A 22,634-nucleotide genomic window follows, 5' to 3' on the forward strand; every position below is an offset into this window, starting at 1 on the left:
CTTTTCTGCTTGACTCATACATGTACTAGATATTGCAAATAAGGGAAACCATGGGACCTATGTTTCTTTGGGCTTGGCTTACTTCACTTAATATAATTTTTTCCAAGTCTTTTCATTTCCTAACAAATGGGGTAATGTCATTCTTTCTGATGGAGGCATAGAATTCCATTGTGCACATATACCACATTTTCTTGATCCATTCATCTACTGAGGGGCATCTGGGTTCCATATCTTAGCTATGGTAAATAATGCTGCAATAAACATAGTTGTTCTGGTAGCTTTAGTGTGGTCTTGATTGTAAACATTTGGGTAAATGCCCAAAAGTGGGATTGCTGGGTCATAGGGGAGCTCTATGTGGAGTCTTTTAAGGAACCTCAATACTACTTTCCGAAGTGATTGAACAAGTTTACACTCCCACCAACAATGAAGTAAGGTTCCCTTCTGTCCACATCCCCTCCAGCATCTGTTGTTATTAGAGTTCTTGATTTTTGCCATTCTAACTGGGGTGAGGTGGTATCTTAATGTTGTTTTGATTTGCATTTCTTTTGTGGCTAGGGAGGTTGAGCATTTCTTCATGTGTCTATTGGCCATCCTTCTTTCTTCTTCAGAGAAGTTTCTCTTTAAGTCTTTAGCCCACTTATTTATTGGGCAGTTGTTTATTTGAAGATTTGTTGTTGGGGGATTTAATTTTTTGAGTTCCAAGTATATTTTAGATATGAGAACCTTGACCGTTGTATGGCTAGTGAAGATCTTCTCCCAATCCGTGGGCTTTCTATTGATCTTGCTAGCTATGTCCTTTGCCATGCAGAAGCTCTGCAACTTCATGCAATCCCATTTGTCCAACCTTTCTTTGATTTGTTGTGTTTCCGGGTCTTTATTTAGAAAATTTTGGCCTACGCCAAGGAGACCTAGGGTTTCTCCTATTCCATCCTGTAATGTTTTCAGAGTGTCTGCTCTGACTCTGAGGTCTTTGATCCATTTTGAGTTGATTCTGGTGCAGGGTGATAGATAATGATCTAGCTTTAGTTTTCTACAAGTAGTTAAGCAAATTTGCCAGCACTATTTACTGAAGAGGCTGTCTTTCTTCCATTCTATTTTTTTTAGCTCCCTTATCGAAGATTAGATGGCTATAGGTCTGTAGGTTCATTTCTGGGTTTTCAATTCTATTCCATTGGTGCTGAGGTCTGTTCTTGTGCCAGTACCAAGCTGTTTTGATTATTATGGCTTTATAGTAGAGTTTGAAATTTGGTATTGATATTCCTCCAGCAGTGTTCTTTCCATTGAGGAGCGTTTTGCTATTCGGGGCCTTTATTGTTCCATATGAATTTTTGGATTGCCGCTTCTATTTCCATGAAGAATGAGGTTGGAATTTTGATAGGTATCCCGTTGAATTTGTAGATAGCCTTGGGAAGTATTGCCATTTTCACGATGATAATCTTTCCAATCCAGGAGCATGGGAGTTTTTGTCATTTTCTAAGTTCTGCTTTTATTTCCTTTTTCAAGTTTTTAAAGTTTTCGTCATAGAGATCCTTCTCGTCTTTGGTTAAGTTAATCCCTAGGTATTTTATTTTTTGTGGGGCTATTACAAATGGAGTTGCTTTCCTAATTTCAGTCACACTTTTCTCATTGTTGGCATACAAAAAAGCCATTGATTTTTGTGGGTTAATTTTATACCCTGCTACTTTACCAAAGTTTTGAATCAGCTTGAGTAATTTGGGAGTGGAGTCTATGGGATTCTTTTTTTTTTAAATTTTAATTTTAATTTTTTGTGAACATACTGTACAGAGGGGTTACAATTACATGGGCAAGATAATGAGTATGTTTCTTATCAAGCATTGCAGCCTCCTCCTTTGTTTACCCTTCACATCCCTTCCTAGCCTCCCTGTGCCCCCCAACCCAATTCCCCCCTCCCCTCCCCTGCACCAAAGTTGTAAAGTTCGTTTTCGACATGACAACTTGTACTTCTCATAGTTGCAACGGGTCCACCTGTATCCTTAAATGACTTGTTTTTCCCCATCTCCTCCACAAATTATACCGACATCAAATATAGTGAAAGCAGGGGTTATACTGTGGGGGAGGGACATAAAAAGCAACAAAGAAATAATTCTTTAAATACAAGATCATGTCATCTGCAAAGAGGGAGAGTTTTACTTCTTCTTTCCCTATTTGGATCCCCTTTATGTTTGCATCTTATTTTATTGCTGTAGCTAGGCATTCTAGTACTAGATTGAAGAGAATATTCAGAGCAGAATGTGGTTATAATGAGAGAAGGGGAGGAATATAAAGGAGATGTGAAAAACTTAAAAATAAAAATACTTAAAATATTATATAGGTATAAAGAGGTAGTACTGCTATTAAGGAATTTAAGTCTAAGAGGTTTTGAATTGAGTAATAAATTTGTGGATTAAGTGTGTACACAATGAGGGATGAGGTCTAATAATCGACTACGGGTTTATCTGAGGATGTGCAAAACAACAATTAAGTCACATAAAGAAGAACGAAAGAAAGGAAAAGGTGAAAAGGATAAGAAAGAAAGAAAAAAATACCAGAAGTTCAGTCGAGGTAAACAAAAAACAAAAAAAAATTCTTTTAAAAAGAAAGAAAAAATAAAAAAAGAAAGAGAAACGCACACACATATACCCCTAAAATAAAAATTCTAAGAGGAAAAAAAAGTTACTAGAAAACGATTTTTTTCAAAAAAGGTAAAAATTAAAAATTAAAAAGTTTTAGAAAAAAAATTTTTTTATAAAAAGTACAAAACAAAAAAGAAAAAAAAAGTTCTTTGATTTTTTTTGGAGAGGGGTGGGAAAAATCCTGTATCTCCCTTGTGTAGGTAACCAGCCTCTTGTTGGAGTCTCTGGTCTGCTTGTGGTGTTTGATTTTCCAGTGGCTTGGTTGGTTTCTTAAGTTGGTTTGTTTGAACAGGCAGAAAAATGCTCTGCTTTACCCAGGATTTTGCGATCCTCCTCCCAGGTTAGTTCAATGGGAGGGAGATCTGCTTTGAGTATCATAAAAGAGGGAGATGGCTTTTTCCTCAAGTTTGAAGATGCTGTGATGAGGCTAGGTTCTGGGTAGAGTTGAGGCCTTTCAGCAAACAGTAGCTTTTCCCGGAGGCTAGTTTGTGAGAAACTCACAGAGCCCAGCCTGGAGCCACTCTCAGGGTTTCTGTTTACTGAATTTCAATTGATTGTCAAGGATGCTAAAGGGAGGGCCAGCCTCTGGCTCTGATTACCCAGTGAAGAAAGCCACTCCTGGGGCTGGTGCCCGAGCTGGGTGACTTGTCCCTGGATGGAGCTGAGTCTGGCAGGTCACTTCGCCGTTAAGTTCTTATGACCTGCTAAATGACCCTAGTTTTATTCCAAGGCCTGAGTTGGAGCTAGCAGCTCTTCCGAGCTTTGTCAGTATCCAAGATGGAGATCTCCGGCACTGGGGGGGTGGGGTGGGAGGAGGGGTGGCCTTCCCTCCTCTGCTCCCTGCGAAGGAGTGAGGACATCAGGCTTCTACTCACACAGAGTCTTGGTTCCTGGGTCGTCTCTGGTCTGCAAACTGCAGGATGAAGATGTCCGCTCCTTGTCGGTTCTTGCTGGTGTTGAGTAGAATCCGCTCGCCTGCCGCGTCTGGCTCCTTCGTCCTGGACTCTCTGTGTTTCAGGTATGGCGGGTATGGCCGCCGCCACCATTGCTGTCGATGCTGCGGCAGCTGCTGGCAAGTGCTCAGATCTGTCTCCTTGCCTGGATTTTCCCTCTCTGGCCTAACTCTTTGTCCTGTGATGGCATACTTGGTGTGATTCTCTGGCTTAGGACTGTTCACTGGAACTCTAAACCTGCTTTCTATGTGAGAGCTTGTTTAGCCTCCAGCTTCTCCTCCGCCATCTTCCCTCCGTCTTTATTATTATCTTTAAATAGTTGTACAAAAAAGTTCCCAGCCTACAAAACAGTATATGAATACAAGGTGTCTGACAATATTGTCACCCATCAATGGGGACAATTCTTAACCCATTCAGAGGGACTGAAGTCTTGTAAAAAGTACTTAGGAGAACAGATGTTAATGGTGCACACATGAGAATTATTGGACTCAATTTAAACATTTTCTGTGAGCTGATACTAGGACTTGAACTCAGGATCACTTGGCTTTTTCCACTTAATTGGTGTTCTACCACTTGAGCCATATCACTATTTTCAGATTTTTGCAAATTAATTGGAGATACTAGTCCCACAGACTTCTTTCCAGGCTTGCTTTGAAAGGTGATCTTCAGAGCTCAGCTAGTATTACAGCTAGGATTACAGTTGTTAGTCACAAGTAACCAGCTCAATTTAAACTTTTAATTCAGTAGCGAACACAAAGCACTGAGATTATTTTGCTCCAGGAATGATAGAAACTTATAACAAAAGTAAGTATTAACTCTTGCCCATTTTAATGAAAAAAATCTAGATAATTATGTCATGAAAAAAGTTATTATTGCCTCCTTCCAATCAAAGTATCTGTATAGAATTAAGCAAATGCCATCATAGTCATGATTTATATACATCCCTTTCTTTGAGATTTTCAGTTGTTGCTGCTTCATAAAATGCAACTTTTCACATTAGGTGTGCTGGATACTAGACCTTGGAAACAACTTCTTTCATTGAAAAATGCCATCCTATTCTAAGCTCTCATTTTTCCTATTTTTCACAAGGACTATGCCTGTCAGCATTTTCTTTCATTTCAACATAATCCAAAGTAATTCTCTGTGTTTCTTTCCTTTTGTTTTGTGACAAGAAAGCAGTGGTTTTGATTGTGGCTAGGTGGAGGTGAATTCCATGGACACATGCTAATAAAACTGAGAACCATAGGGTGCTCAGTTTCATTTGATTCCCTGTTTGATAAGCCTCCAAAGTAAGAGGGCTGAGTGGAAAAATAATATTTTTCCCTTAAGTTTTCTAGAAACTGCAGTTGTTTTAGAGCAAATAATGGAGTCTCGTGTATTTTAGAGGAATAATGCAAGCAGGAAAGAGTTCAGTTTAAACATTTATAGCAATCCCATTTGCTACCTTCTTCCATTCACCAGAAAAAGAAAAGCCCTTACTTTTTTCCCACTATACACACAGATCGTTTTATACACATAGGATCATTTAACCGTAAAGTATACCTGGTCTTTCTCTTGCTATGATGTTATCTGCTGATCATTTTGTTCTGAAACAGAAAGCATCTTTTGAAGGGATATTTACAATTTCCTTTAATCACTCACTTTACAAATGCATAGACAGACACCATTAATAGATAAAAACAAGAAAAATAGATCCCCAGATGAAAAGTACCTTTTAAAAAAAGTTAATTTAATTTTATTATCGAGGTGATGCACATAAGGGTTACAGTTACATATATAATGTAGTGAGTATATTTCTTGTTGAACCTGTTATCCCCTCCCTCATTCTTCTCCCACTCTTCCTCCCTGAAAAGTACCTTGAACATTAAAGTAATTAACATACCTTATCTACTTAAGTAACTCCAGTTTTCAGTGTAAAAAATTGACCATCTCTTTCCACGTCTTTACTACAGATATCTGACCCAAATCATTATGCTTTGCCAGAGAAAAATGGAAAGAAAAATACTTTCTTTGAATGGAATAATTTAAAATTTCTTCTTATGTAAAATAGTAGGGCAATGAGTAAAGTGAGGGCCAAATTCAAAATATATCTAAAATATCCTAATTTTTGTTTTTCTGTCAGTGTTGGGGGTTGAATTCAAGACCTGGGCATGGTACCTTACCTTTTATGGTCAAGACTAGCTTATTTGGTGGCCTTAAGAGTCTCATGGACTTTCCTGCCCAGGAGGGCTTTGAACCACAATCCTCAGATCTTCAGCTTCCTGAGTAGCTAGGATTACAGGCATGAGCCACTAGCACCTGGTTAGTGTGTTAATTGTTTTAAAACAGGTATTTGTAACTGTTATGGCCTGGGCAAAATTTAAATCTATTCTGCATCAGACATCTCAAATCTATCTCTGTGAAGTAACTAATGAATTTATGTGTATCTTCTGTGGAAATATAACATTTTCTCTTCTCCATTCAGTTTGGTCAACTGTGAAAACACATTAGTGTGTGAACCAAAGGCAACTTGTATTCAGCTTGCTTGTTTTTAAATAAATGTCCTTTGCTCCTAAGGTACAAGCTCTAGCAACAATTCCAACATGCCATAGGACAAATAAAACTAATATAATATGGCTATTCCAACTATTCAAAAGATATTATTCCTTTCATCTTTTGGAATCCCCATTTTTTAACTTCGAGGTGGGCATTTTTATGCAAGATAGCCTTAGTTTAAAAATGAACATAAAACTCTACTTTAGAAATTACAATTCTCTGGGCCTGGCTTACTTCACTTAATATAATTTTTTCCAAGTTTGAAGGATTGGGATTAGGGGGGGAGGGGGGAGGCTGGGAAGGGATGTGAAGGATAAACAAAGGAGGAGGCTGCAATGCTTGGTAAGAAATGTACGCATTATCCTGCCCATGTAACTGTAACTCCTCTGTACAGTATGTTCACAAATAAAATTAAATTAAATTAAAAAAAAAAAAAAAGAAATTACAATTCTCAGCGGGGTGCCAGTAGCTCACACCTGTAATCCTAGCTACGCAGGATGCTGAGATCTCAGGATCACTGTTCAAAGCCAGCCCAGGCAGGAAAGTCTGTGAAACTCTCATCTCCAATAAACCACCAGAAAACTAGAAGTGGCGCTGTAGCTCAAGTGGTAGAGCACTAGCCTTGAGCTGAAGAGCTGTAGGACAGCACTCAGGCCCAGAATTCAAGCCCCAAAACCGACAAAACAAAACAAAACAAAACAAAACAAAAAACAAATTACAATTCTCTTCTTGTTACTTTATCAAGAGGAGAATAATTAAGTTTTGTACAACCCTTGAAACTACTGAAAATAATTTTATAGTGTATGGCAATAAGATTCTTGTTCCTGTTATGTTATTTAACTTCAAGTCATGTTTCTGTACAAATACAGTGATATTACTTAATTCTCTCTAAACTTCTAATGTAAAACCTATCAAAATATACATACATAATTCTGAGTTAATGATTTTGTGGTTTTAAGACTTTCATGAAAAAAAATTATCACTGTTGTAGTAGCCCAATTAGAAAAGTTAGAAGGAAGCAATATTTGCTCAAATGTGTAAATAATTTATTCAACATTTCTACACATGATGCTTGGCAATAAGGTTTAACACAGCTCATCTGTCATGAACTGTGTTAAATGCTTTATATTTGGTTTTTTTTTTTTTTTTTTTTGGTCCAGTCGTGGGGCCTGAACTCTGGGCCTGGGCGCTGTCCCTCAGCTCTTCAGCTCAAGGTGAGTACTCTACCACTTGATGGTCACAGACTATTCTGACGAGGTTATAATATTGAAGATTAAACATTACAATAACTCTGGTAATAGTAGCAAACATTTACTGAGTGAATACTTTTGTGTTCAACACATGAAAAAACACCATTCAATCTACTTGGTAATTTTATTGGGATGATGCTGGTGTCTTAAAACAACTAAGTTAAAGTATAGAGAAGTTGAGCATTCTGATGCTCTTGATGGCCTTTTTCCCCCAAGTCAACATCCTTTATTGCTCAAGAGTCTATATTCACTACTTAAGATGGAGCTTATCATTTTTCAAAAAGACCCATAATCAGAATACATACAAAATATGAAACTTCAAAGGTGTTTTCCTTTTGCCCCATTTCATGGAAGGCAATCTATGACTTATGAATCATATTTAAGAAGCAGTAAAGCAATAAAACTAAAACACATATAGACAAATTTCTTCAGTAGGCCCTTGCTGGGACTAAGTGAACAAGTCTACAATCAGTCATGATGTTCATCTCTTGGACATCGATGTAGATAATGTATTTCACTCAACACAGCAGGTTTTGGTAATGGTTTAGCTATTATTCCTGCAGGAAACTACTGAGTTATACTCAAAATTTTCAATCCGACTTTTAAAAATTCTTGCCCTACTGTCTAGTAAAGGCAGTATGCATTTTTAACAAGGACCGTTGAAGCTCTAGTTGACTTTTTATTAAAAAGTTTCAAGTTAGAGAAAACAAAAAGATCCAGAGTTCTTAACAAGTTTATGCAAAGTAAATCTTTAGTAGAGCTTAGCTTAGTTAAAATGTCCCTAGCCCTGAGAAAGTGTGTTTTAGACACTGACACAAGTTCTTTGACATCTATGGTTCTTAAAATTAATGTTGCTGCTACAGAATTTTCAGAATTCGCTTAGGAAATAGTAAGCCCAAATGTTGTCAATCCATCATGAGTTTGTTTCAGTAGCATGACAGTTTCTGGAGACTTCTTCTCAGTCTCCATCAAACGAATGTCCATGGTTTTTAGAACATTAAACATTCTGAAACAATTTAATGAGTTTGGAGATTGTTTCATTGCATTATATTTTGTTGAGCCAAATGCAATTTTAAACCATGTCAAAGTATTATAGATATGATAATAGGGAGCTAAATTTCAAAAATATCTTCCCTGGAATACAGATTGTTTTTGTCATTCTAAGACAGATCTGCATAACCCATGAAAACTTCTGATTTGATGGTAAATCACTCTTTAAAGAATGCTATCAACCATGTAAGTTGTAGGAAATTGATTTGAAATTGTATTGGATGAGTGTCCAGGTTAATACATCATCTCCTCACTGAATTGTTGGAAAATAAATGTATAAAGTAGGAAATTAATTTGTTATTTCCAGGAGGAATATCACCCCTATTTGTTTGAAATCTTTTCAGATTAGTGGTTAAAATTTTTCTCTCCACATGAATAGACCTGGATTTGATTGTCTAACTTACACAAACCAGTTCTTCATTTCTTCTGGAGGTTGGCACTTGACTGTTACTGGTGCCCACCTGTGTGTGCAAGGTTGGTGCCTTAAATGTGGACAGATATGTCCAATGTCCTATTCTAAAAAATGAGTAAAATATGTCTATAAAGTTTCAGACCTGTATTTGGTGATGAAGAAGAAAAGGGGGAGAAGTATTCTATTGTTTTGGTTAACATTTGTTAACAGCTACGTAAGTACTATACTAAATTGTAAAATTTAGAGAAACACTTTATGAGTTTATTTGAATTTCCTTTCTCCTATATAAGTAATATTTCAGACTGAAAATCTTTGATAAATTTTGTACTTTATGTAATGAGTGAAATATTTTCTTTTTCAATAAACCAGCCATATATTTCCAGTTGTTCTTTGGTGAATGATTCATCAAGCTTGGTATGTTTAACTATGCCAGTATAACTAAATTACATAGAAATTCAAGAGTAAATTTGAAGGGCTACATAAATTTGTGGATGTGTTGCCCTATGTATATGTGTATGCATCTGGGTAATTGAACCCTTACCTTCTTGTATGCTAGGTAAATCTTCTACTATGAATTACATTCCAAGACCCATTTTTTAAATGACAGTTACTCATTGTTTGATGGATTCTCTAAAACTGCATATTAATACACATAGGTTTTGATAGCAAACACAGGCAATATAATGGCCAATCTTTCTGATCTGTGTTTGCATTACAAGTAGTATTTTTTATTCATAAATTATACTCATTTTAGCTATGCAAAGTAAGATGTCATTGACAATCATAAAATATGAGCTCACACTATGGAACAATAAATTTTAAGCAATGTATGATTACCCAAAATTATCACAATTTTGGGATAATGCAACAGTACAAGACAAATATTAGGTAATGGCTTAAGATCATGTAATTAATCATATAATGGGTCAAGAAAATAAACCCAACAGGACAAAAAATAATAACTAAAAATAACTGCATGTACTTTCTATTTTAGATTTCAAACATGTGGTTTGGTTGAACAAATAATACACAAGGAGCTTTCATAAAATAAGTTATGGTGATGACCTAAGATATACATACTAGGATATTCCATACATCTTTAAGGCAGAGGAAAACAGACACTGTTGAAGAACTTGAGGAAATATTTCACACTGTTATGAATTTGCTAGAAATTTTGTCTTTTAGAAATGTTTGGAATGCTTGATTGGTAGGATGACTAATCATTGTTACAGCTACCGAGTTTGTGAATGAAAACTACTGCTTAGTTCTAGTAATGCTATATTTTTATTAAAGAATGAGGCCCATACATTTTGAAAACACATAAAATGAAATCAAAAAGTTTTCTCCTGGGCTCTTCTCCTTGATTATATTATATAATTGAAATCACTTCCTGAAAACAAAAGTTCTGTAGTACTCATTGACAAAGAGAGGCTGTTGACTCAATGAAAGTACATTTAACTGCATTCATGAATCATGATTTACTTTTCACATCCACAAAATCTGAAGAGCTGGTAAAGCACTCAACTTTTTAATAATTAAATATTTTACCAAAATCATTATAAAGTAATTGTTGGAGAGTCCCTGGAAGGCAGAAATAATCCATTATGTAAATTTGGGTGCTTAGAACATTATTCAAGCTGCATCTGCCTCTGGCTGACTGAGTTGCAGTGTAATGCTTGTATCATTTCTCCAAGTTTAAGTGCAAAATCTTGTCTTAATAACCCTTCTAAAATTGCAGCTTCTTGATTTATGATTCTTCTTCCTTAATTTCTAACATCCTGCTTACTTTGGAAATTAAGAATTTGAGAGTATTTTTCTTTTTTACTGGGATTTAAACTCAGGTCCTTGAGCTCACTCAGGTTGCTTGCTCTCAGATAATACTTTACTACTGGAGCCAGGCTTCCAGCCTGTTTTTTCCCAGGTTAATTTGGAGGTAGAGTCTCATTGGCTTTTCTGCCTGCGTTGGCTTTGAACCATAATCCTCCAGATCTCCCCAGTAGTTGGGATAACAGTGATGAGCCTCTAGCACCAGGATAAGAGTGAGTTTTTTTTAAAGAAATATCCCAGGGTTTGTTTTGACAACACATAAATCCTAATTGGAATGATACAGAGAAAACTGGGCTGATTCTGAAAAAGGATGGCAGGCAAATTTGTGAAGCTTTCTATAACAAAGAGAAATTACTCACTTTGATGCAGGTAATCTGAGAATCACATTTTAAACAAAGGAAAGTGAAATGTTTTCTGGCTAAGTTATGACTTGTGATAAGTGATTCATTTTACTGAAATTAAATTGTATATAGGTTCTTGGGATTTAGCCTAGATCCACTTGCCTTCTACCTTTTCCCTCCATTCCTTAAAAAATCAAAATCAAAAAACAACAACAACAACAAACTCGGCATATTCTGAAGATCTTGAGTTCCCATTGTGTGTCTATTGGCTTTTCAATTATGCACAAGTCACCTGACTACACATTTACTTTCTTAGACACTGGAAGTCAACATTTGGATGTCATCTTTAGGACCTACTAATTACTTTTAACTATCTTTCTTTTATAGTAACTAGCTAGGGTGAATTTAATAGAATGCTTTAAATTAAAATTTAGTTGGTTGCCCAATTAGTAGTACTTTAGATGTCAGAATTGATATTAGCTCTAAGTGAAGTTAGAACATGTGAGTAATTCAGATACACTGCCCTCCTATCTGTTCCTAAGGATGTCAAGAATATTTTGTATTATATGTGCAATATTAACAATGCTGATTCTTTATTTGAAATTGTTTTTATTTGAAATCTGAAGAAAAAAGTTTGTGGTTCCATATAAAAATAAAAATTAAAACTAATTTGTTAATGAATTAAGTACTAATGAAAAGTAAACAACAGATACTCTAGACTGTACTCAAGTTGTGGTGGACCAGATAGTATGAGGTTGTGAACTTGTATAAATTCACAGGCCATAGTTTCTGTCCTCTTCTTTCTCATACTTTTTAAAATGTCCTTGTAGTAAGGATTGACACAAACTAGTAAGCACTACAGGATTTAGGATATGCTATCAGTCCTTTTGCTTTTCTTTATTTAATTTAATTTTTTGTCAGGGTGATATGCAGAAGGGTTACAGTTACGTAAGTAAGGTACTGAGTACATTTCTTGTCAAACTTGTTACCCCCTCCCTCGTTTTTATTCCATTTTTGCCCCAACCCTCCCCCCAAGTTGTACAGATCATTTCTAACATATTGGCTTGTTAGTATCTCTGTTGCATTGGTTCCTCCTTTGTCCTTTGTCTCATCATTTGTTTTTCCCTTTCCTAATTCAGATAAACATATATGTAATACCTAGGGCACCAAAATCAAATACAGTGACTACAGGGGATAAACCATAGGGAGAAAAAGGCACAAAAGAAAAAAAAAACCCATAGTACATTAAAAACAAAACAAATAAAGAAAAATCTCTGTATCCATGTCTTGGAGTTCATCTTGCTTTAGTATCATCTTATATGTAGGAAGCTATTGAGCTATTCTGCTCATTTGCTTAGATTATCCTAGATGTACACTAATTATTGCATAAGGGAAACCATGGAAACTATGCTTCTTTTGGTCTTGCTTACTTCACTAAATACGATTTTTCCAAGTCTGGTTTTTGAAATAAGATTTCCCTAACTTTGCTAGAGTTGGCGTTGAATTTGTAATCCTCCCACTTCAGCATCTAGAGTAGCTTGGATTGATTTTCGGTGTGCCCCACCCCACCCAGATTTCTTCCTCAACTTTGTTATTCCTTTCCCTCCCTTCCCATTTTTCCTTTTCTTTCCTTTCCTTTTCTTTCCTCTCTTCCTTCTTACCTTCCATTTCCTCTTCCCCTAGTAATTCTTTAAAACTATATTTTAAAACAAAACTTCCAACCCAGGCGCCAGTGGCTGATGCCTGTAATCCTAGCTACTCAGTAGCCAAGATCTGAGGATCGTGGTTCAAAGCCAGACCCAGCAGCAAACTCTGGGAGACTTTATCTCCAATAAACTACTCACAAAACCAGAAGTGGCACTGTGGCTCAAGTGGTAGAGAGCTAGCCTTGAGCTGAAGAGCTGAGAGACAGCGCCCAGGCCCAGAGTTCAAGCCCCAGGACAGGAAAAACAAACAAAAAACAAACAAACAAAAAACCCTTCCAAGATATGGAAATGAGACCGTTTCCTTCCTTCCTTCCTTCTTTCCTTCCTTCCTTCCTTTCCTCCTTCTTTCCTTCCTTCCTTCCTTTACCTCTCTCTTTCTTCCTTTTCATTTTTAGAGTGAGGGTACAGAACCTGAGGTAAAAAAGTGCAGCAGTAGAGCTCACTGGACACTGACTGTATAACCATGGATAGAGATGGGAGGGAGGGACTGGGAGAGAATAGGGAGCAGAAGACATTGGGCCAAAGGAAATGTACTCCTCATCTGACTCATGCTAATTATAATCCTTCTGTATATCACTTCTATAATAATACATTAATAACAAAAAAATGAAAGCTTACCTCAAGGCCATCAAAGACAGATTGGATGTTATGAAATAATAACAAAATTCTGCTCAATAAACACCAGTAACATTTGCTCCTCATTGTGATTCCAGTTAACTTTCAATGTTAATTAAAATATACATTTTAATTTAATAAACAGAATTTAATTTGTTCATGAGCATTCCTCTTTCTTTCTGAAAAGGATTAGCATTTCAAGGTTGCTCCTCTAACCTTGGGAATAAAAACTGTAGTTAGAGAAGAGGTGTATCCAGATCACCACCTCATCCTCAGACATAGGTATTGTTTTTACGACCTTTTTTTAAAATTTATAGTTTTTAGGATAGTACCATGAATAATGGATACTGATTCCTTAACAAATCAAAAGTATCACTAGGAGCTGGTGGTTTGTGCCTATAATTCTAGCTATTAAGGAGGCTGAGATCTGAAGATCATGGTTCGAAGCCAGCTGGGGTAGGAAAGTCCCTGAGGTTCTTCTGGCCAATTAACACTAACAAGCCTGAAGGGGAGCTGTAGTGCAAGAGGTAGAGGGCTAGCTTGAGCAAAGAAGCTCAGAGACAATGCCCAGACTCTTGAGTTAAAGCCCCATGACCAGCACACACACACAAAAAGACAAGAACAACCAACAGAAGTATCCAGAACAACACAATATTCAAAATGTCAATCAATCCTTCTTTCATATTTCTTATATCCTTTAATAGCTCAACTTTCATTGCAAATGCAAGGAAGTCTTTGATACTTGTGTTACTGTGTTTTGTAGCTACAGTGAAATATCTGCGATTGGGGTGCTTTATATATTAAAAGGTTTATTTAGCTTACAGTTTTGGAGGAATCAGGCATAGCACCAGCTTCTGCTGACTCTAGTGAGTGCTTTCTGGCTGTAACACAATATGATGGATGGCATAATGGTGGGAGTCCATGGGAGAGGAAGAAATCATGGTTGTGAGAAATGAAACAAAAGATACTCAGAGGCCAGCTAACTCTGTACCAGCCCTTGCTATAAAGCCTTCAACAAATCTCTTCCAAAGGTCATGCTACTGTAACTTGCCGCCTTCCTGTAGGCCATATCTTGTATAGGTCTAGCAACTTTTAATTCTGCTACACTTACGACCCAGCTGTCAATCCATGCACCTTTGAAAGATGACATTCAAACTATAGCATACTTATCACTGTTGTTTACCATAGAGAAATCAAATTCTGTCAAATAGTTGTTTTGTGGTATGAGTTGTATCTTCTTACTTTTATCTAGCTATAGCAACATTTCTCAAGATTAGATTTTTTTGTTAGACAATTAAAGTAATTCTTTTTGGGGTTTTCCTTTGTTTGGCTCTGTTAATATCCATCTTTTATACTGCAAATAAAGTGTATCTTTCTAATGCACAGATCGTAGAGTCATTGGCTCTTTAGTATCTGTTAGCTGCAAAGGATAACAGTCACACTCCTGTAGGAAGATATTGAAAGGCCATTAGTCTTGGGTTCCAAGACCACGTTGAACTTTTGCCAAGCATATCATCTTCCTTCTTGAGTGTAAAATACAATGTGCACAAATCCAATTTCCAAGTTCTCTGCTCATGGTGTTCCTTCAGTCTGAACCTCTTCTTCCCTTAGTGAATTTACTTTCCTTAAAGCTAATTTAAATGAATTTACTTCCATTATAGCTCAGTTTGAGTGCTACCTGTTTTTAGGAAGTGGCTTCTGATTGTGCTCCACTTACAATTATAAGGATTTTTTTTTTTTGTTGGGTCGGTCATGGGGCCTGAAATCTGGGCCTGGAGGCTGTCCCTCAGCTCTTCAGCTCAAGGCTAGCACTCTACCACTTGAGCCACAGTGCTACTTCCGGCTTTTTTTTTTTCTCTTATGTGGTGCTGAGGAATCAAACCCAGGGCCTCATGCATATGAGGCAAACACTCTACTACTGAGCCAAACTGCCAGCCTTAAAAAAAAAATTATTTCTGTGATTCATTTCCCAGACCACTATGGTACACTTACTTAACATTGGGACTCATAATTTGAATTTCCCAATTAGACACACCTCAGTTCAGTTGACACCTCTGCATATTTTATTACAACCTGGGCAATTGGTAACACTTGTTGGACCATAAAGAGAATCTCTTGCTTTTTCTTATGTTTGTGTGTGTGCTTATACAGGGCTTGAACTCAGAGACTCAAGCTCTTGCTTGACTTGTTTTTACTGTACTTTTTTAGGTTGGTACTTTATCACTAGAGCCACACCTCCACTTCTGGCTTTTTGCTGTTTAATTGGAGTTAGGAATCTCTGGGGCTATTTGTCTTCATAATGTACAGTGTGTACATTATCTTTATTCTTTATGAGTATGCATATAACGTGTATGCTAATTAACTTAGTCTGATGTTTTTTTTAAAGTTTTTGGCATTTATCTCTGCAGGCTGGCTATGAATTGCCACTTTCAAATCTCAGCCTTCCGAATAGCTGAGCCACAATTGTCTGGCTGTTCATGGAACATGTCATACTTCATTCATTAGAATTAACATAGGAATGTATTTCTAAATTTCAGACATAGGAGATGAATCCAAAAGAAGAATACAACATAAAACAAGAGTGTTCAGTGATTCCGTAAAATGATTGGAAAGTTTAATTTCACCATCATGAATCAAAGGGCAACGGAGAATATAGGTACGATGCTAATACCTGACATGGTTGTGTCTTATTTTTGTAGGATCTCGTCTTCGCCAGGAAGATTTCCCGCCACGGATTGTGGAGCACCCATCTGATGTCATTGTCTCTAAGGGAGAGCCCACCACTCTGAACTGTAAGGCCGAGGGCCGGCCAACACCCACCATCGAATGGTACAAGGATGGTGAGCGGGTGGAGACCGACAAGGATGACCCCCGGTCCCACAGGATGCTGCTGCCCAGTGGGTCCCTGTTCTTCCTGCGCATTGTTCATGGACGCCGAAGTAAACCGGACGAGGGGAGCTACGTTTGCGTTGCCAGGAACTATCTTGGAGAAGCTGTGAGCCGAAATGCGTCTCTGGAAGTGGCATGTAAGTGACCTAAAACTCTTCTGTGCGCATTTTCTTTACTTTTATTTTATTATATTATTATTATTATTATTTTGTTGTTGTTGTTGGTCGTGGGGCTTGAGCTCTGGGCCTGGTTGCTGTCCCTCAGCTCTTCAGCTCAAGGCTAGTGCTCTACCACTAGAGCCACAGCACCACTTCTGGTTTTCTAGTGTTTTATTGGAGATAAGAGTCTCAAGAACTTTTCCTTCCCCTTGCTGGCTTTGAACCAGGATCCTCAGATCTCAGCCTGCTGAGTAGCTAGGATTACAGGCATGAGCCACCAGTGCCCAGCTACTTTTATTTATTTTTAACAGGCTGTGGTTATTTCGCTGATCCTCAAGATCTAAAGCATTAAACAAAAAATATAATGCATAACTTTGGCTTCCCCTCAACGACTACGCTGATCAGCTTATGTGATACAGTATATTTATTTATACTGAATCCATGTGGAGTTAGTATCTTAAAGCAACTTGGCAATACAAGATGCTGTTCATGCTGAAATTTTTAATTATTAACGAGTGAGAAAAAGTTGGCTGTGTTGGAAGGAAAAGTTCTTGTGTAATATGCCATCGACTACAAGGCATATGTTCAGTATTATACTATTTTTGTTGCATATTTATAGATATCTAATCCCTAAATACTTTATCAGACAACTTTCAAAGGAATTTATGGCACTATTCTCTAGATTGACACTTTTACTTCTAGACTGAATTTAAACAGTGCCATCCATATACCTGGAGGACCAAAACACCATCAATAGTAGTTTTCTTTTTCCTTTCTTTTCTTTTTGTAGTAAAAATCATCAGAGGCTTTCTGTGAGGACAACAATTAGGTCATGTACTGGAGCGGTTTCAATTTCTACTCAATAGCCAGCAGTAGTTAAGGACTTATCATATTTGGATTTTTTTTAGGCATTTGTTTATTCACCAGATTATTCAGATAGTAACTCAAGATATAAGTGCTTTGCAGCTGTTTGAACATTGACTCTACAAATTTACTGGAGGTTGAATTGTTTTCTAAGACAAATTAAAATCATTTTGGGGGGGAGGTCTAATTTACAAGTGAGGATGGGTTATATTATAAAGGCTATGCTATATTTATTTTGATAATAAATTATCAGTATTGAAGAGAGATTTTATATAGAATGATTCTGAATCAATATTTGTATCTAAATGTGTTTTTATTCTACCATTTTCTGGCTGTTGATTAGGTCTTTGTAGAGAAGGGACTTGGTAGATGTCAAGATGCATGAGTATTCTCATGTAACAGTGAGAGAAATGCTAGGTGATAACTTCAGTCTTATTTCCTTAATTAGAGTTGATACCTGTAATCACAAGTGTCACGGTATCATAGTTAATGACAAAACTTGTGTCTATGTATGTTGAAATTTCCAGAAATATATTTCTGTCTTTACACATGACATTGTGTCTTGGTACACAAAATTGCAATAGTGTTTCAATTCATTCCTGTTCTCAATTATCTAGTTTTCTAATTTATGCTTTCTGCCAGGAAACGTGGAATCCACATGAATGGTATTATTCTTTCATGAAAATATTCCCAAGATGGCTAAAAGACCAAGATTCAGAGAATTACGAGAAATTCCAAGACCAAATCTTGCATAATTTAAAGTTTGAGTTTAGGGAATTGTGCTATGCACAAAATAAACCCTATTAAAAAACCACTGTAAACAAACTCTGGTATCTGAGGATTAAGTGAAAAATTTTAAAGTTTCTTTTTTTTTCTTATCTTATCAGCAAGAAAGAACTACTTTATTCCCCAAGCTAACTTTATTTCCTCAAATTAAAGTTTATCTAAATTGGATAGTAATATTTTTGTTGGACAATTGTGAGGAATTTCTTTTTTCTGGAATCTTAGCTTTGTTAAAACTTCTCCCAACACACATACAGCTTTTATTTTTATTTCATCTAAAAGGACTGCTGTCTTTCCTAATTGAATCATTAATAATGAATCAAACTCTGATAGGAGAAAATATTTTAAACCATAATTCTTCTTTTTAATGTAATGTGACAGTAGCATTTTTTATTTCAAACTAAATGAACTTTAAAAATTGCTTGAATTACTTACGATCTAGAGAGGAAAATGAGAAGGCTTCCAAATTGGATTTAGCTAGTGAATAAAATTCTTTCTTCTAGTGCATGTCAACAGTTCATGCCATTTGAGGCAACACAAGATCAAATGCGATTCATTTTTATGTTACTCATCTCTTTCCATTAGCTCAGCCTTCTCTCTTGTGATTTTCCTAAAACCTATTAATATGTAAACTTGGGTCAACACATAGCGACTTTTCAGTATCTCTTGGTAATTATTCCTACAGAATAGTAGAGGAATGATTTCAGATTATATGAATGTATTTTATATTTTTATTTTACAACACAGAACATGTGCTCATTCATGTTGTGTTTTACTCCTCATCTGGTACATGGATATAGACTGACAGGGTGCTGGACAATAGTAATGAAGAAGGGTATCCTAACTCAATTCAAAGAGTTTACAATATACTTGGGATGACAAATCTGTACATATGCAATTATAAATTAGATAGAAACACTAAAGCTTGTTACAGAGACAAATATTATAATCTGTGAACCCAGAGGGGACAGTATTTAATTCTTCCTTAATAAATTATTTCAAGAAAACTTTTTACGATGGTTCATTACATGGACTCTGGAAAGTCAGGTGAGAATGTCTAAGATAGAAATTTAAGTGAATGATGACTATGGTAGGTGGAAAGCAAGCAAACACTGAGTGTTTGAAAACCTGTAGGCAACTTGTTGGGTTGTTGTGTGGGTAGAATGAGTTGGAAAGGTTGGTGTTAAGTAAATTAAATTGGCAGCTGAGGAAGGAGAGCAGCATGTGGTATTCAGGCAAGGGAAAGGTTTATTTGTAGGCCACCTCTGGTCAAGTTGGAAGCCTATGCAACAGCAGGAATAAAAAGGCTGAACCACTGCCAGGCCAAGATTTATCAAGGCCAGGGGCAGGAGAAGGTGTGGCCACACCAGATGCAGATGTGACCTGGGCGGTGGAGGGGGGAAGAAAGGGGTGGATGGCTGCCTCCAAGTGCACCAGTTACCTAGGTGACACAGGTACTGGGCAGAGACTTAACCTGCTCTGTCTTCCCATGGAGGACTTTACAGTTGGCTTATTATGAACCATAAAATCTAGATTTTTGTTGTTGTTGTTATATGCAAGGCAAGTCTTTGAATTGATGTTTTACTGAAGGGATCATAAAAAGTCAGAGAGGATTTAAGAATCTATCAAACAATTCAGAAAAAAATGCTTAGCCTTAAGTTCTAAGCTGAAAATAGTGGTAAGGGTGGGAATGACAAATGGTTAGAAGTAGATGTAGGAATTAAACATCAGATAATTTTAGCATCAATTTAGGAAGATAGAGTGTCATCCTCAGATTTTTTTATGGCAGGTGTTCTGTAGACTTGCACTCTGCGTTATTTACAAGCATCTCTGAATTTTCTCATAAGATGCCAATAAGACTGTCTGCCGTTTCTAGTTATGACAACCCAAAATGTCTGAACACATTGCAAAATGTCCTTGAGATGTAGGTGTGCTGCCATGATCAGTTCATGTATCTATAACTAATGTGACAACTTGTTGAAGCCTTTACTGGGAACTAATTATTGATATAAAAGTATGAAAATTGTTTGGCATTGATTTTCAAGGTAAACATACAGTATTCTGCTGTAGCAACGTGAGAAAGTTGTGACTAGCCACCGATTTTTACTTTGATTTTACTTTTTACTTTTTCTTCTCTCCCTTTCTCTCTGTTCTTCAACTTTATTTAATACTTAATGGGACAATACAGAGAAAACTAGAATATAGAAAAAGAAAATACTGAAGAAAAAATAGCTATTCAGGACCAATTATTTCAGTAGATTTGAATCAACACATTATTACTGTTTTCTTTCTTTTTAAAAATTGCTTTAGGGAGAAAAACAAAAGCAAAAGCCAAAAACAAGAACAGAGCAATTCTAATTGTTTTTAAGGCCACTTGAACCTAAGGGGTGTCTTACAACATGCAATGTCTTAAGAGTGAGAATTCAGCTTTGCAGAGCCAGAAGCCAGTAGACTTGGTCCTCAATCAGTTAATAGTTTTCCAGTGGGACCAGCGAGAGCATGGTGAGGCTGGGCAGATAGGGTTTCATCCCTGGACAAGTGCTGGTGTGTGGAGCTGAAGGAGCACAAGGAGCCCTCCCATGAGCTTGGCTGCACTCATTCAGCTCCTGGAGATCCCTAGAGATAGCAGCTGTAGCCCCAGGTGGTAAATATATGACAGCAGTTGATCTATCGACCAGGGGAAGAAGGGGTTCTGGCCTAAATGAAAATTCATGAAAAATTGATGAAGTCCCCAGATTATTTTTTTCTCTTTCCTTTCTTCAGCACTATACTAGTGCAGAGAGGAGAGATTAAATGAGGTACTGAGTGCTTTCCTGGCAGGAGGCTGGAGTTCAAAGGTCAAGGGTCACAGAAACTGATTTTTTTTGTCGTTTTCTTCTAAAGGAAAAGTCAAGATAAGAATTTTTTTTTTTTTTGATTAGCTGATTTACCTCTGCTTTGGTATATAAAATGACTAACTGTTCGAACACTGGCCTTTGACAAGACTACAAAAAGAAAAAATGTATCATTCATTATTCAATTAGGAAATAAGCAATACATTTAATTTCTTGGCTTTCTTTCCTCACTATATTCTCTCTCCTTTTCTTCTTTCTTCTCCTCCATTTCCTCTTCTTTTCTGTATTCCTTTCTTTCCACCAACTTTTCCACCTCCTCCCTCCCTACCTTCTTCCTTCTTTTTTAAAACTTTTTTACATATTAAAACTTACGTTGTGAAAAATTTATTTAGAAAAGAAGGTCTTGTATTCTCTATAGCTTACAGATTGCTAGAACAATCCTCTAACATAATCATACCATTTGTCTTAAACCCAAAACTAAATTGATGTTTGATGGGTACAAGGAAGAGAAGTTACACAGAAAGTAGACTTACTTTAGTGTGAGAGGGCACTTGTAGCACTGAAATGATCACCACATAAATTGACATCTTCAAAATTGATAAATATGTAAGTTCTTATGGATTTATTTTGTTTTATTTTGACTAAAGGTGAATTTTATGCTGACAAAAATGTCATTATTGTTCATAAAGACATAAGGTTAATCATCAAAAGGCCTATTACGGAGCATGGAAAAATTACTACTGCAGACAGTGGTGGTTCACGCCTGATGTCAGGAGGCTGAGATCTGAGAATTATGATTGGAAGCCAGTATGGGAAGGAAAATTCATGAGACTCTTTTTTCCAATTAATTATCTAAAGACCAAAAGTAGAGTTATGGATCAAAGTGGTAGAGCACTACCCTTGAGCGACCCTGAGTTCAAGCCCTACAACTGACAAAAAAAAATGCAAAATGTAAAAAACAAAAAACCAAAAACCAGAAAAACAACTTAATTCACATACAATATCTTTCCCTGAAGTACTACTTCAATGTTTTATTCCCTCCTAAATATCCTTATAGACCTGTGCAACTGATACTACAATCTAATTTAGAATATTTTCTCCATTTCAAAAGGAAACCCTCTGATCATTTGTAGATACTTTCTACTTTTTCTGCTTCTCTAGTAAGGGTACCTTTTTTTTTTTTGTGATACTTCACCAAATGCTTTCAAATGCACGTCTTTTTTTTTTTTTTGTCATGCATGAAGGAGTGAAATTGTTAGTCTAGGGAAACATGTTAAAACTTCTCATCTACTTAAATATGTATAATGACGTATTTTGCTTCAGGTTTCTTTCCCCTGATTGAATTAACTACATCTAATCTCCCGCTCAGTTCAGGTCTCAAGTTGCCATTCATGGAAATTTAGCCTGAATTAACTCTGATTTCAAGGAAAATGCATTAGTAAATTGAAATCTTGATGTCTCCCCCTTTTCAAAAGTTTATTCCCATAAGTATCATTATTTTGAAGTGTAAAATAAAGCTACTTAGAGGACTTGAAAGAAGAAAACATAATACAAAGGGATAAAAGACACATTGTGCTGATTTCTATTTTGGTTTCTAACAAAAAAAAAATCACTGTGAACTCTAAGAAAACAATATGCACTGTCTTGGAAAGCTTTCCCACCAACCAGCCTTTAAAAAAACAAATTAGCTGGGCAATGGTGGCTCTTGCCTGTAATCCTAGCTACTCATGAGGCTGAAATCTGAGGATCACAGTTCAAAGCCAGCCTGGGCAGGAAAGTCCCTG

At 36.5% G+C, this 22,634-nt stretch overlaps 1 protein-coding gene across 5 annotated transcripts in view; it reads left to right on the forward strand.

Annotated features, from left to right (window-relative positions):
• Robo2 (roundabout guidance receptor 2) overlaps positions 1-22,634 on the forward strand; it is a 513,941-nt gene that overhangs the window by 40,801 nt on the left and 450,506 nt on the right. For all 5 annotated transcript variants that reach the window (XM_042676828.1, XM_042676829.1, XM_042676832.1 and 2 more), the window contains exon 2: positions 16,022-16,348. In XM_042676828.1, the coding sequence (XP_042532762.1) occupies positions 16,022-16,348 (327 nt within the window). The remainder of the gene's footprint in view (positions 1-16,021; positions 16,349-22,634) is intronic.

This window comes from Dipodomys spectabilis, unplaced genomic scaffold (genome assembly GCF_019054845.1).
Source record: "Dipodomys spectabilis isolate Male_0828 unplaced genomic scaffold, ASM1905484v1 ptg000032l, whole genome shotgun sequence".
Classification (NCBI taxonomy): Eukaryota; Metazoa; Chordata; class Mammalia; order Rodentia; family Heteromyidae; genus Dipodomys; species Dipodomys spectabilis.